A 17288-nucleotide genomic window follows, 5' to 3' on the forward strand; every position below is an offset into this window, starting at 1 on the left:
TTTTTGTTCAAAGATGAAGGAGTAGAAGATCAGAAAGATTTTTTTTAAACTAATTTTCTTTCAGTGCAAACGATTATTTTGTTCTTAAACTCACCACAGATTTTAGTAATTTGCTCTACAGCTTCTTTGGTAACCAAGCATTCATAATCTTGCTTCAGATACTTTTTCAAGGCCTCGATCAGTTCGTATACATCATTTTTATATTTTTCCATCTCCGAAATTTTCTTCTTCGCCATTTTTTTCACTATCTTGTTCACTCTTTCGGTTGACCCACTTTTTTTATGCTGTCCATCAGTACTTGCATTTTCGATGAGTTCAACACATTTTCTCACAGCTTCATCGGCATCCTCAAGACTCAAACTGCTTGAACCTACAATATTTTTTGAAATGTAGTTCAATATTTCACTCGTTCGAAGCTAAGCACAAATATGAATAAGGATCAATGACTTTTCAAAATCACGTTACACAAATAAGTATGAAAGAAATATGTCAACTTTTTCTTTTTACAAAGTATATCGACGTGTGGTTCTCAGCACAATTTATAGTCGATTGTTGATCCAAGCAACTTAGTCGTTTCACTAGCATATACATTCATGCCATTGTCCTTAAAAATTTGAAATTGTTCCATAGTTTCCCTTGAAGTAAATTTCATCAAAGAGGTTTTAGATACATTTACCGTCAGAAGATTTATTTTGGACCACTCCATTACTTTATTGCATACCATTTCTGATATCACAAGTTCAGTAGTATCTTCGCCAGTTATGAGTAGATTTGTATCATCAGCATATTATATTACCCGGACTTTAGAGATGTCAAGAAGGAAATTAATGAGATCATTAGCATATATTAAAAATAACAAAGGTCCAAAAATTGAGCCTTGGGGAACTCCCTGTTCGACAATGAGAGCTTGGCTCTGAGTTGTGTTGATGATTATATAATATATTATATAATAATCAATAAATGCATAAACGAAGGGGTGTTTCCAGATGAACTAAATCATGCAAAAGTTATACCAGTTTTTAAAAATGGGGAAGATATTCCAAATAACTTTAGACCCATTTCAATTCTACCAGTAATATCAAAGATTTTCGAAATGGTAATCAAAAAGAGATTAGTCCAGTTCTTTGACAGTTCAGCATTTTTCAACAGCTCTCAGCATGGATATCAGCAAGGAAAATCTACAATGACAGCAATGATAGAGATTATTCAAAAAATCATAGATGCCATTGATAATCAAGAGGGCTCCCAGATATTAAGCTGTGACTTGAGTAAAGTTTTCGATACTGTTGACCATGAAATACTGTTAGAGAAATTATCATATTATGGAGTAAGAGGAATTTCGTATAAACTGCTCAAGTCATACCTGTCAAATCGTTTCCAATCGACATGGTGGAAAAATTCACTATCTCAGACAATTCCGGTAATTCAAGGAGTGCCCCAAGGTTCTATTTTAGGGCCAATTCTGTTTATCATCTACACAAACGATCTTCTCGAAAATATCAAGGTTTATGCATCAAGTGCATATGCAGATGATACAACTTTTCTAGTTAAAGGCAAAGATGAAGGTGACATAAGACAACAGACAGAGCAAGTTCTAGCCGAAGCAGATATTTGGTTTACGGCAAATATACTCCTGCTAAACAAAGAAAAAACTCAAAGGCCAATGATGTCAAGCAAAAACAATACAGAGGAAAAATCACTAAAATTCCTTGGAATACATCTGGACTCAAAACTAAATTGGAAGGTACAAATAAGCAAAATGAGTAAGAAGCTTAATTCAGCAATATATTGTATAAGGAGAATGAAAACAATTTCAACACATCAAGCGGCTAAAATAACCTATTTTTCAAACTTTCACAGCATAGCAACTTACGGAATCCTTTTGTGGGGCACAAGTTCTGATTCAAACAAAATATTTGTTCAGCAAAAAAAAAAATAGCTGCAAAGAGGCTTTTCATCAACATAGAATCCTCACCATTCCCAGTGCATTATAATAAAATTCCAGACTTTGCAAAAAATGTCCTAATAGAAAAATGTTTCTATTCAATAGAAGATTTTATAAATGAATAATACATGTACTACATCTCTTGTAGGTTTACATGTGCATGATAATTTTGTATATATTTATTTTATTTTGATCTGTGCATCTCTGTGTATATGTATTTTAATTTCAATACTAAGGAAATAACGACGTTGTAATGTTTCATTTACAATGAATAAATTGATTGATTGATTGATATACTCTGGGATCGATGACAAGAAATAATTGACTGAATTAATTAATGCTAAACTATCAAGTAATACAAATCTGTAAGTAGTACTAGTACTCTCTATGAGGTTAGAACTATAAAAAAGTGGATTTTTTTGTTTCGTTACGTAGGTGGCTGTGATTTCAAATCTGAATATTGTTTTCAATTTCAAACAACTTTTCTAAATAAACTGTTTCAATAATGTCGAAGATAAGGATAGTTTACTCTTGACAAAATTTCTATTTTTTTGTTCTCCCCTGCACACCGTTGGGAAATTCAGAATTTTGACAACTCAAATCCGGCAATGCACCAATTTTTATCAAGAATGAAATTTACTAAAAACGTTTCCCATCCGGTGCAAACTTTTTGAAACACACTGTATAATCAACGTGTAACCTCTTGCTCGAAACAAATCAGTAATTCAAAACTCTTACTTTTCTTTTGTAGCTTAGAGCCGTTGCTGTCCGAACTGTGAATGCTGTCTTTAGAGTCTTCCCGTTGCAACATACTCTTGTTGGAATCCAAAAAATCATGTTTTCTCTTTTGGAAATCCAGTTCTTCCGGATACATTGTGTAATAAGTCAATAAAGAATCGAATAGTCTCGTCGCTTCCGCTGACTGGGTAACGAGGTCCTTTGCGCTGTCCGAGAATTCGGTAGCGAATATTACGGTAGGCCCCCAACAGGTGGCTAAGTTGTAAGAGTCCATTTTATTTTGATCCTTGTACTTGACTACTTCCACGAGATGTTTCAACAATATGGAGAGAGTGGCCGAGTTGGCTTCAGGTAGGTGGCTCAAAATGGTCCGAATCATCAACTTCTCTTTACTTGAATAATTTTTGTCATTTCCTAAAATTCATATTATTATTATAGTAAAACCAATAATGATTGAGAGTAAAGCGCGTTGTCATATCTAAATTTTACGTTACCAGTTTATAGCAGAATCAAAATATAGTAAGCAGTAGAGTTGTAGGTTGTGGCAAATTATAGATAATACACAATACTAGTACGATTAAAAGGTATTACTTATGACAAAAATCAGTAATGAGCTTGTAATGAGTAATACTTATACATTTCCTGATTACTGATCAGTTAAAATTCATTATTTTCTGTATAGTGTTAGATATTTATTACAACTAATGGCAACGCTGTACGCAACGATATTTCTGTCTTTGTCACTTTACCGTAACTTCCATCTCATCGTTGAAGTTCTCACTAATGTACTTGCAGCCATGAGCGTATAATTGGTTTGTGAATTATACAGCGTGAATTGTACGTTTTACAGTTTTAGTTAGTCAGCAATCGACGTGTTGTGATAAAAATTGGTGAAAATAATAGTGCTACTAAGTGTTTAAGCGTTACATAATTATATTTCTACACCGTTCTCAAACTACTCAAAAAATGGGAGACATGGTCGGGTCTTCCACGTCGAAAAAGGTAAAACGGTCGGAGTCACGGTCAGTAAGAGAAAAACAAATTGTACTGCGAGTCATTCACTGTCTTGAAAGAGATCATCAGCCACCAAAAGATGACTTTGTGCATATGTGCTGTAATTCTACGTGTGTACATGCGAATATCCAACCGGGCATTTCTACATCATTAAGTTCCACAATTACAAAAGATAAATTAGTTGATATGTGCTCTGATTATACCGGTGTACCAAAATCATCGATTTACAAAATACTAAGAGAAGCAGAAATTCATGGGGACGTACAAACGCCAAAAACTAGTAGCGGACGAAAAAAAATCACAGTTGATGAAGAAGCCAAAACCAGTATACGCAGAACTAGTCACAGTTTCTTTTTCATAAATGAGCTGCACTACAAACAGTTCTGGAGGCACTTAGCGATCATGAATTGGTCCCAAAAATGGGTAAAGAAACTTTTAGGAAACTTGTACACGAAATGAAATTTACGTACGGAAAAGTTGACAGGAAAAGCATTCTCATTGAACGTCAAGAAATAATAGCATGGAGAAGAAACTATCTAAGAAAAATTGACGAATTTCGGAAGTTCAAAAAAAAATTGTACTTCATGGACGAGACATGGGTTAACCAAGGACATACGGTCAAAAAAGTATGGCAGGATGGTAATATAACAAGTGCACGACAAGCCTTTATTGAAGGTTTGTCAGTTGGGTTAAAACAGCCATCTGGAAAAGGTAGTCGTCTGATAGTTACGCATATAGGAAGCGACAGTGGATTTTTACCAAATGGTGAATTAATATTTAAATCTAAGAAAACAGGCGACTATCATGAAGAGATGAATGCGGAAGTGTTTGAAAAATGGTTTGAAGGCATCATTCAACTTGTGGAACCTGGGTCTGTCATCGTCATGGACAATGCCCCATCCCATAGTCGACATTTAGAACCATTACCGAAACAATCATGGAAAAAAGCAGCAATTCAAGAATGGTTAATTAATAAGAACATCCAATATAACAAAGATAGTTTAAAGGCAGAACTACTTCAGCTAACAAAATTACACACAGACAAATATAAAAAATTCGCAGTGGATGAAATGGCGTTAAGTCGTGGAATTACAGTTTTAAGGTTACCACCATACCACTGCGAATTAAACCCAATAGAATTAATCTGGGCGCAAGTAAAAGGATATGTCGCACGAGAAAACAGAACATTTAAATTAGTGGACGTGCAACATCACCTACAAGAAGCTATTCGAACTGTTTCTGCAGAAGACTGGAAGAAATGCATGCAGCATGTTTCAAAAGAGGAGCAAAAAATGTGGGACGTAGACAACCGTATTGAACACAATATTGAACCAATCATAATTCACTTTGATGATAGCGGTAGCAACAGTGACGAATCTGAGGTTGAAGATTAGACGAAAATTTGTACATTTACATTTATATTATATTCTATTATCAAAAATTTGTAATTTGTATTTTCTAGTACCCCTGACTACAACGATTAGGTAAATTACGATATTGCAAAGTTTTAATGAAATAAATAAAAAATGTGTATGAATATTTTAACTAATTGTACTAAGAATTTTTCTTTCATTATTAACCCTCTCAAAAATTAATAAGCACGCCCCCGATTTGCTGTCAACTGGACTTACTTCTACTCTCAATCATTATTGGTTTTAGTATAGTGCAGTCATACTCGTTTAATATTTAGATATTGAATGATCTTAATACATTTATCAAGTGAGAGCGATGACATTAATCAATACAATCATTTTTGGGGTAGAAATCAATTTGCAGAAAGCGAGTTATTTATGATTGTTCTTATTGGCGCAGTAGGTAGTCATCCCTGGAATTCAAAACATATTGACTATTTTCTTTCTCATCAAAAAGTACTGAAAATGACATCTTTCTACATATTGATTTATAAAACATAAACACATATTTCATATAAACTCACTCATTATTCCCAACAGATTATCACAAGTCTGGCAAGACATTAGAGGCTCTTTCAACTCTCTGAAAAACAGCTTCAAAGCCCCAGTGAGTACATCCGGATCTTTGGAATACGCATCCAAAATGTTCAAATTTCCTTTATCTACCTCCAACCGAATTTTCTGGATTGTAGCCAGATTTCCACAAGTTCTGTACAGACCCAAACTCGTAACGTTCTCGTCACTCTCTATGAGTTCCATGGTTTTCGTTATGAATGTAGGCACTTCATTTCCTAAACTGAATATATTCCTCAGCGTGTTGCCGAAAATAGGCTCGTTCTGGTAGATCCCTTTCTTCTCCAGCACCTCACGGCTGGATCGTTTTCCTAGCAGACGCAAGAGTGTCTTAGACAAAGTGGTTTTGTTGTCTAAAAGGTTACTGACTTTTTCATTTTCCATGAAATGTTTCGAATCCTTTGATGAGTCGAAGATGAGGAGATATACTTGATTGTTGGAATCTCGTAACTCAACTTCTCTTTTGTTCAAACTCTTCATCGATTTCAGGATGACCGAAGATTTCAGTGGTTCCAACTGAAATATATACAATTGTTTAATTAAAAATAATACTCATTGAAACGGTTGGCTAATACAAATCTACCTGTCCTGGATATATTTGAAATAATTGAAGGAAGAATATAATAACTATTCGTTTATACTATTCAGTCGGTTTAAATGACAGCTTTCGAGACGCTTCGACCACAGTGTCTCTGATAATTTTTTGAATTTTGAGGTAACAAACGATGATAATTGGAAGTCAATGAAAAACAATAAGAACAGATGTTCCCACTTTTTCAGTGCTATAAATGAATATTACTACAGTTCAATCCTATCACCAAACCGTTACTTTTAACACCTCGACACGTGTTTCAATCACAAAGTGATAATCTTCCAGAAGAAGATTAAACCATGGTTAATCTTCCTTACATGTTTAATCTTCCTCTTGAAGATGATCACTTGGTGATTGAAACACATGTAAGGAGGATTAACCATGAGCTCTGGTTTAATCTTCCTCTTGAAGATGAAGATGATCACTTGGTGATTGAAACACTTGTAAGGATTAACCATGAGCTCTGGTTTAATCTTCTTCTTGAAGATGATCACATGGTGATTGAAACATATGTAAGGAGGATTAACCATGAGCTCTGGTTTAATATTCCTCTTGAAGATGATCACTTGGTGATTGAAACACATGTAAGGAAGATCAACCATTAGCTCTGGTTTAATATTCCTCTTAAAGATGATCACTTGGTGATTGAAACACGTGTCGAGGTGTTGAAAATAACGGTTTGGCGTTGGGATAGAACCCAGTAATATTCATTACTACACCTAAGCTTCCAAACAGTGCATCACAAGTACAGTGCTATAACCTCAGGCTCACCTCGTTGGTAGCACTGTCAATTGATATCAGATTATTTGGCTTGATTTTGCAAATTAGTGCAAAAGGAAAGTCTCACTGACTGGTATCTGAAATCCGGCAACAGTGTTAACATCTGCGGAATATTTGTGATGCACTGTTTGGAACCTTTGGTGTAGTAATGAATATTACTGGAGTTTTATCTCAAAGCCAAACCATTATTTTTTTAACACTTCGATACGTGTTTCAATCACCAAGTGATCATCTTCAAGAGGAAGAATAATCTTCCTCTTGAAGATGATCACTTGAAACACGTGTCTAGGTGTTGAAAATAACGGTTTGGTGTGATCACCAAGTAATCATCTTCAATCTTCCTCTTGAAGATGATCATTCGAAACACGTGTCTAGGTGTTGAAAATAACGGTTTGGCGTGATCACCAAATAATCATCTTCAAGAGGAAGATTAATATTCTTTTTGAAGATGATCACTTGAAACACGTGTCTAGGTGTTGAAAATAACGGTTTAGTGTGATCACCAAGTAATCATCTTCAATCTTCCTCTTGAAGATGATCATTCGAAACACGTGTCTATGTGTTAAAAATAACGGCTTGGTGTGATCACCAAATAATCATCTTCAAGAGGAAGAATAATCTTACTCTTGATCATCTTTTCAAGAGGAAGATTAATCTTCCCCTTGACGATGATCACTTGAAACACGTGTCTAGGTGTTGAAAATAACGGTTTGGTGTAATCACCAAATGATCATCTTCAAGAAGAAGATTAATATTCCTCTTGAAGATGATCACTTGAAACACGTGTCTAGGTGTTAAAAATAACGGCTTGGTGTGATCACCAAATAATCATCTTCAAGAGGAAGAATAATCTTCCTCTTGATCATCTTTTCAAGAGAAAGATTAATCTTCCTCTTGATCATCTTTTCAAGAGGAAGATTAATCTTCCCCTTGAAGATGATCACTTGAAACACGTGTCTAGGTGTTGAAAATAACGGTTTGGTGTGATCACCAAGTGATCATCTTCAAGAGGAAGATTAATATTCCTCTTGAAGATGATCACTTGAAACACGTGTCTAAGTATTGAAAATAACGGTTTGGTGTGATCACCAAGTAATCATCTTCAATCTTCCTCTTGATCATCTTCAAGAGGAAGATTAATCTTTCTCTTGAAACACGTGTCTAGGTGTTGAAAATAACGGTTTAGTGTGATCACCAAGTAATCATCTTCAAGAGGAAGAATAATCTTCCTCTTGATCACCTTTTCAAGAGGAAGATTCATCTTCCTCTTGATTATCTTCAAGAGGAAGATTAATCTTCCTCTTGAAGATGATCACTTGAAACACGAAGTTCAAACAAAGAAAAGTATGTTGTTCTGGTTTTCGAAGAAAAAAACACTTACCTTTCCTAGAGAATCGTTGGCAATGAAAATGGTATTATTCTGGTATTTGATATACTCATTCTTATCCAGTTTCAATTGGATATTCGATGATGGTAAGTGAACCTTTGTAACTCCCTTAACGTCAAACTCTTGAGATTTACTATAAAAAAAATTATTGTAGTACACTTATTGGTAGCATCGGTTTCAAGAGATATAAAAAAAATCTATTCTTGAAATGACACAGAACCAACAAAGGCAGTTTTAACAAATGATTAATTTCGTTATTGTAGCATTTTTAACATACCTTGGAGATCTTCGGGGAACATCGAAATCCATTGTTTTGGACTGTCTTTGAGTACTTCCATTACGATTCGATCTGATTTGAACATCGGCAGAGAGAAAATGAGTATCATCCGCCCTAGGAAATGGCCCGACACCACGTGGAAGCGGTTCATCTTTGGTCATCTGAAGGTTTCTCAGAACTTCCTAAAAAAAAAAATTAAAACCTTTATTTTCAGGACTGTTATCATTCGAAACAACTTTCTTTTTCAGTGACAACATTATTTGTTTCGGCAAGTAAAAAAATTGGAAATTTCACTCGTAGGAATAGAGAAATAAAAAAACAGTACAATACAATACAGTATCTAACAAAAACAGAATTTTTTTAAACGTTGATAATAAATCTATTAGGAAAGTAACCTCCACTGTATATTTTCTTTTGCGTGTTCAATTTTCATCCCAGTCCCCCCCTTCCGTCAGTATCACCGATAATCAACACGTAATTAGTCAGCGAGAATACGATTAACGAATTATTTCCTAGTTTCCTGTGAAAGTTAATTAGCAAAACTGCCATAATCTCGATAAATTGTTGTTATCGTCATTTGATTAATTTTCTACACTTTCCTATGATGAACAACCTTGGCACGATTCAGTGGGGAATATAATTCATAACAATTAAGATAATAACGGTAGCGATATGACGAAATAACGAAATTATAGTTTTTTATGGTTTTCAAACCAAGTGAACATGGAACATATTCCAAACAATAAGTATTTTCTACACAATAAATTCCTCATGAAGTGGATAGAAAAATTCTGACGACTGGCTTATTAGAAATGCTTCATTTTTTTTTCTCACTTGTGAATTTTACAACGGAACTATATTTAGAGGACGAAACAAGCGGTCCAAAATTTAATTTTTCAAAAATTTTTCCTCTAAGTACACTCCACGATAAGTCTAACGATATTGTTACTCCAAGGTCATGAACTACACTAGCTTGTATTCCTTCATATGCGTCATCACCCGAAGATGACTGTTGATACTAACAATCGAAACGTCGTGAAAAAATTTGGCTTGGAATCTAATAATTTTTTTATTTTTCATTTTTGTTCAATTGTTCCATTTTTTACTTTTATTTTATTTCACTGTAATTTCATTTCAGGGTTTTCTTTGCTTAATATAATAATAATAATAATAAATGGTCTTTATTTTACGTGGCGGAGTTTAGCAAAGCGCTATTCTTCCACTCAACCACGTTTGAAAAAGAAAGAAACATTACAAACATTAAATGGCAACTTCAGGACAATAGTAAGGTTAAATTCAAATGTTTATGTTGTTTGGATCACTGTTTTCTTGAGTGTATATGATGTCTGGGAAGGAGTTTATTTCCCAAATAAGTGGGTTGTTGTGTTTTTATCAGTTTGTGAATGAAACAAGCGAAATGCAATTCTCTTCTGTATTGCATTTTTAACCAATTAAGTTGATTGATGAAAGGGGTCAAATGATATCTGTAATTCAAGCTGAATATTAGTCTAATGCAGGCGTTCTGTATTTTCTGAATTCTTGCAGAAGTTATGGAATCGATACAAGGACCATAGACGACATCGCAATAATTAAACATAGATAGAATCAGTATGTCTGAAAGGGTAATTTTGAGAGACCTACTAAGATAGCGTCTATTTGAATACAAATGTTTCAGAGTACCGTACGACCTTTGAATGAGAGTATTGACTTGATGAACAAATCTGAGGTTGTAGTCTATATGAAGTCCTAAACATTTTACTTTGTCAGTTAGATCCACAGAATGTCCATCAACATACAAATCGACATTATCTATGGCCCTTCCACGATCTTTGGCTTTTCCAAAAATTATTAAAGATGATTTACTAGGATTAAGGTTCAGACAGTGTTGCTGCGAAATCTGAAAAAGATTTTTTATATCATTATTGAGCGATGTTTCGTGATCAATAAGCTGATTTACTTTATCGGAGTAGTACAAGTTAGTGTCGTCTGCATATGTATGAATGTTGAATAACTTAAGGAGCTTGGGGAAGTCAGATGTGTAGATAATAAAGAGTAGCGGGGTGAGAATTGAACCTTGCGGGGCTCCATGACATATATTCATATTATCAGACTGACTACCCTTTATCACAACACGTTGCTTTCTATTTTTTAAAAATGAACTAATAAAGTCACATGCCTCCATACTGAAACCAAAATAACCAAGTTTAGCGCACATCAGATCGTGATTCATGGTGTTGAAAGCCTTACTGTAATCGAGAGACAAGAAAAGAGTGACCTTTTCATATTATCGGTGGCTGAAAAAATATCGTCGGTCATTGTCAACAGAGCACTACTAGATGCACTGTGATTTTTCAGAAAACCAGATTGGTGTTCAGGCAGGATGTTATTATCAGAGACGTAAGAGTATATCTGACTATAGGCTGCCTTTTCTACAATTTTTGATATTGTCGGTACTATATTTATAAGCCTCAAATTATTTGGTATCAAAGGTTTAGAAATTTTGTTTATAGGAAAAATAACAGATTGTTTCCATAGTTCCGGGAAGATACTGGTTTCAAGGCATTTGTTGACTAAATATGTAAGAACTGGAGTTAAGTAAGGGACACATATTTTGATCATTTTGATAGATATCTTATCTGATCCGGTAGCATTCATTTTTATGGAGTTGACTATCATGTTAATATCATCCATATTGATTTGATGGAGTTTAAAAGTTAAATTTTCTTGAAATTTCGTTGTTTTGCAGAAGTTAAGAAGAGTATCCGAAGGTTCAGTCGCAATTTGAGTGACCGAAGTAATAAAGTGATTGTTTATTTCATTTGGATTAGAAAGATGTTCGGGAATATCTTTCCTGTCTTTACGATTGTCAATGTCAAATAAGTGTAATGTGTCCCATAGATGTTTAGCGTTTTGTTGATTTTTAATGAAATTCAAGTAGGCTTTTTTTTCTTTCCGTATAGCAGCTGTCACCATGTTTCTCAAACCCTTATAGGTGTTTCAATTATCACTCGTTTTGTACCGTTTATATTTCGCGAAAACTGAGTCTTTTGTCTTAATAATGACAATCATCATGACATCATTGTTATTTTCAGCTATTCCTTTCATTTTTCATTTGTATTGGTTTTTTCAGGGATTGCAAATCATTTTAAATAATATTAGATAATGGAAGTTCGAACTAATGTAATTCATCATGAAACATTGTCAATCACCTTAAAACAAATGAGCCTGAAAGTTTTGAAAAATATGGAAAGTACAGAACTGTAGATGAAAATTACAGAACTGTATTTAAACATTATTCTTGAACGGGGGTGACCCAAGGAATGCAACACCCTGTAAATAACTTTCTTTAGTACATTTTTATTACGAACATTTGACAGTTGCAATGACAAAGGGCAAAAGTTATGATGTTATTATTCGATTATGTTATAAGCAAGTAAAAACAAATCGAATAATATTTTGTTTCCTGAAAATAAAAACTTAGATTTTTTAGAATCACAACTTAGTCCCCATTTGACTTTGTCTGTAACTCTTGCCATTGCCGAGATTCTCATACATCTATTCGATTTTCACTACCCTGTATAGCAGATTGTTCCACTTGTATGCTCTAAGTTGTGTATTTATTTATTTATTTATTTGTAATACAATATTCTACGGACATAGCCCAATTACAGAGCCGGAAATAACAGATTATAATAAATACATCACAAACAAGTGACTGTAAAGTCTACAAACAATACAAACAAGTGACTATAAAGACTACACCTTTTATATTTATTATAGGTGACAAAACAATTATTTTAGGAAGTGGGATTTTATATTTGACAATTTGCAACTAAATATATCTAAATTATCGCTAACAGAATTTGTCACTTTACACATGATATGGATCGGAGATTTCTCCAGAACATTTGTGCGAGATGTTTTTATACAGAAAGTACTCGGGTGTCTGGAACAGTGTCTAGGAATGCAAATATTAAACTTTTCCAGTAATGTTGGGCAGTCAACTATGCTTTTGATAATTTTATAGGTTAGTGCAACACTATAATATTGACGCCTTTTTTCGAGACTGCAAAAGCTATGCTTTTGTAGCAATTCAGAGTGGGTTGTTCCTATTGGAGGATAAATGGCATCGGTTTTCAGGCTAAGCTGTTTTAAAAATCGTCGTAGAATTGCTTCTATTCTATCAATGTGATATTGATAGAAGGGGCTCCACACAACTGACGCGTATTCTCACTTTGATCTTATGAAAGCATAGAATAAAGTTTTTAAGGTCGAAGTTTCTTTGAAATCACTACTGTTACGTGCAATTAATCCGTACAAACGACAGGAGGAGGTTACAACATTATCGATATGCCTATTAAATGATAGTGCAGTGTCAAATGTGACGCCAAAATCAGTAAATGTTTCTGGTCTCACCAAGGAAACGTTTTCTATTGAATAATCAAAGATCAAGATATTCGTTTTCAAACTGTAGGACATGAACTTACATTTATCCGGGTTCAGCGACAAGTTATTTCCATAACACTATTCTACAACCCGCCCTACGTTTGCTGAGAGGTTCACACAATCATCTATGTTCTCAACGAGGCAGTATAGTTTTAGATCATCGCCATATAAAAGGAAATACACATCTATAACATCTGCAATATCATTAATGAATATATTGAAGAGCAACGGCCCCAGATTTGAACCTTGTGGAACACCGTAAGAAGCACTATATTCGGTAGATTTGAAACCATTGAGCTGAGCATATTGTTTTCGATCCCGTAGATAGGACTGACAGAGTGCGATTAAGGATGGAGATAATCCAAAGGCTACTAGTTTGTTCAGTAGAATGCCATGGTCGAGCCTGTCGAAGGCCTAGAAAAGTCTGTGTAAATAACATCAGTTTGGGCCCTAATGTCAATAGATTCAGCAATATGTTGGGTTACAGTCAGAAGATTGGTGACCGTTGAACGATATTTCATAAAACCGTTTTGGTTTACACTTGTATTGCAACTAACATGCCGATATATAACTCGCTCCAGCAGAATCTCAAAAACCTTTGCAAAGTTGCAAATAATAGAGATAGGCCGATAATTTGAAATATCTCGTCTATCTCCTTTCTTGAAAATGGACAGACTTTTGATGATTTCCAGATCCTTGGGATTGTAGCCGATCTTAAGCAGATATTAATTAGTATAGATAGAGAACGAGCAAGCACAAGTGCACAATCTTTTAGGATGAAAGCTGGAATGTCATCTGAACCAGTGGTCTTTTTAGGCTTGTATTGAAAATATACCTGAATGTCTCTCACAAACTCAAAGAGTTGAAATGGCTTTCAATGAGAGAAAGATTCAAGTTCCATGCCCTGTGTCTGTTTCACAAAATTCTATTGTCTAAAAGCCCAACTTATCTTCATGAGAAAATAATGTTCAGAAATGATATCCACAATCTTAACATCGGGAATAAAAACCTGCTCAATTGTCCTGCACACAGAACCTCCCTCTTCGAAATAAACTTCCAGTTTAATATGTATAAATTATACAATGCGATACCTCCTGAATTCAAACAATATAATATGATAAAATTCAAAAAAGAACTCGAAACATATTTACAGAACAACTCCCTATAATTTTATTCATCTCCTATTTTTTCTCCCTTGTATATTCTCTATTTTTTTTCTTTATTTGTGCTTGGTCAAACAGTTGATTGTTGAATAAGAAAATAATGAGTTACCCAAAAAGTTTAAGTTTAGTTTAGGATTAGACAGACTTACGTTAAGTAGACCCTCGAGGTTGATGCAACAATTAATGTAATTTAAAAAATAATAATAATAATAATAATATAAGCCTTACTACAACAAGGTTTAAGTTGTAGAACCCCAATTGGTAAACTTCCCCTTGCGATTTCCTGTCATACATCTTTGTTTTTTTTTCTCATCATATTATAACTGTGCCTCAATGTACGTGGAATGTGGAAATAAAGACATTTATTATTATTATTATTATTCATTAAATACGCAGGATACATTTGATGAATGAATAAGGTAGGTATTCCCCCATACTCAAATCAGTGTAGCCATTGTGAAATTGAAAGTACCTCTCAAATTGAAGATTATTACTGAAATCGGAGTTCTGGAAAAATTTTAATTACGTTTATTTTCGTCCCAATCCAATGTTATGTCTCTGGTGTGTAATTATACTCGACGATATGCAATTTGTATTCTGTTTTTGCAATAAAACTTTTGCTTTCTAATTTAATTTCATGCTAGTACACATCAGGTCAATTGTGAAGTCCAAGTTTCATTTTCACTTCTCTTAGTAACAATAAGATATCGCAATTTGAATATTACTCTCTTTTGTTGCTTACAATTATCTATCGAATGACTTAACAAAAGATCGTTGTCTTTATTATAAATATTTGGATGCTTCACGGTGAAAGACAAGCTACTTCCCAATTAAAATTAGGATTTATATAATCAGTGAGTTGGAATGTTTTGGTAGTGAATTCATTTGATCGTTCATTGAAAATGTGTAGACTGTTTCAGTACAATACAAATTAGAAAAAAAACATTGAAAAAACTATTTCCCTTTCCTTTATGAACATTGAATTGAAAAGAAATTTCTTTCTACTCTTTTCGTGCTCGCAATGAAAGTTGTAAGCAAATATACTTCATTCATGAAAAACTTTACACGACGCAAATAATGAAAAATTATACATATAAAATTTCATTTACAAATTTTTTTCACAATTTCAAAGTGGATCTAGGTTTCGGGCAAATTAATTTAGTTTCATATCCTCATCAGCTCGATTTTAAATATTTTTACTCAAATTGTTGACTTAAAAAATCCCTTTGACATCTGTCGAGGAATTGAAGCGAATAAGCGAAGAAAAAACAGCGAATATATTTGGAATTTTCCAATTATGAAAACGGTGTCGGTTTTTAACCTCCGAAACGTTAAGTTTCTGTATAATTTCTCCGCCCTTTTTTTAAATTTTTGTTATTATTTTAATTAACACGCTTTTATCAGCTTCACTTGAACGTATGTATGTATGTTTGTTTGATTGTTTGCAACTCTTAAACTCGGGACAGAATTATTGATATTATTGCTTGATCTATTCGCGGGCAGATGGCGCTGTACTTAACCTCTTTGATATATCGACATCATTGCTTTTTCTCTCACAATAATACTACTGCTTTTCGTTCGTTATTGTTTTAAGCTTATTTAAAAAATATATTTTTAACTTTTCAGTTCGATGTCCTTTAAAAGCGTATTTTTTAGTTTTACAAACTATATTTATTCAAATAAGAAACTATAAGAGATTATCGACTAGACATTTTCCTCAAAAACGATTACTCTTTTGTAATCTGCTCAGATGTTCCCAAACTAACATGATTTACACCTTCTTAGTACACATCTTTCTGTTTATTCTTGCCAGACAGTATTTACTTCTTCGTTCAACTCTTCGCCTCAGTGAGACGTCAAATATTTGTTGTTTCATTGTGATTTATAGTAACAATAAACAGACTGAAAGTGTTTGTAAATTTAAAAGTTAATAGTAATTTAGAGTGCGATGGTGACTTCGAGGCAGAATAAAAGTACAGGATGCAAAGTTCGGCCATTTTGATTGTTTGACCAAAAAACAGCAGCCAATACATGTAATGAAAGTTTTTCCGACCGCTGTCAGATTTTTTGTTTGTTTGTATCGGTAAGTTTATTCCATCTTTCAGGTCCCCGAAGATGGGGACCTGAAATATAGAACAAACTTATCCATACAAGTAATCATGGAATTACTAGGATGCTGTGCACGAAACTGCTATTTCCAACTGAAGGACGAATTCTTTATGCAAGATAAGGGACTGCCAATGGAATCGCCACTTTCACCGGTTATAGCCAATATATATATATGGAGTGGTTTGAAAGTCTGGCCATTGAAGATGCCCCGAGTCTGGTTGAGATATGTAGACGACATCTTCTTAATGTGGAACCATGGGAATGCAGAACTAGACACTTTCCTGAAGCACATCAACAACGTAAGTCTTTTCATCACTTTCACAATGGAGAAGGAAGTCTACAACGAATTGCCATTCTTAGACGTATTGGTGAAGAGGACCGACACTAAATGGGAAACATCTGTATATCGAAAACCCACTCACACAGGACAGTATCTGAACCAGAAATCCAACCACCATCAATCGACTAAGAGAGGAATCATCAAGACTGTACTAGACCGTGCATTCGGGCTCTGTAATATAAAGGAAGGTCTCGAAAAGGAACTAGGCATCATCAAAAATGACCTTCAACGGAAATGGTTACTCCAGAGTGATGGTAGAACAGGCTTTAGCTAGGAGACAGCAACAGCTCCACAAGGAAGAGAAGCCGCCACAACCAGTACTTGTACTTCCCTACATCAGAGGATTATCGGAAAGGGTAAGAAGGATTGGGTCCAAGTATAACATAAGGACCTGCTTCAGATCTGGGAACACTATCCGTAGCAGCCTCACGAAAACCAGGCCACCAAACGCGGACAGCGATTCCAAAAATTGCATTTACCGGATACCTTGCGAGTGTCGATAATCATACATC

At 34.3% G+C, this 17288-nt stretch overlaps 1 protein-coding gene across 2 annotated transcripts in view; it reads right to left on the minus strand.

The window, feature by feature from the left end:
- LOC111515911 (uncharacterized) overlaps nt 1-17288 on the minus strand; it is a 60907-nt gene that overhangs the window by 2134 nt on the left and 41485 nt on the right. For both annotated transcript variants that reach the window (XM_074176732.1, XM_074176694.1), the window contains exons 3-7: nt 8719-8900; nt 8436-8574; nt 5634-6198; nt 2684-3097; nt 95-370 (exon numbers count right to left, since the gene is read on the minus strand). In XM_074176732.1, the coding sequence (XP_074032833.1) occupies nt 95-370; nt 2684-3097; nt 5634-6198; nt 8436-8574; nt 8719-8900 (1576 nt within the window). The remainder of the gene's footprint in view (nt 1-94; nt 371-2683; nt 3098-5633; nt 6199-8435; nt 8575-8718; nt 8901-17288) is intronic.

This window comes from Leptinotarsa decemlineata, unplaced genomic scaffold (assembly GCF_025532065.1).
Source record: "Leptinotarsa decemlineata unplaced genomic scaffold, Ldec_3_MD MMD2_P_RNA_scaffold_1, whole genome shotgun sequence".
In the NCBI taxonomy this organism is placed as follows: Eukaryota; Metazoa; Arthropoda; class Insecta; order Coleoptera; family Chrysomelidae; genus Leptinotarsa; species Leptinotarsa decemlineata.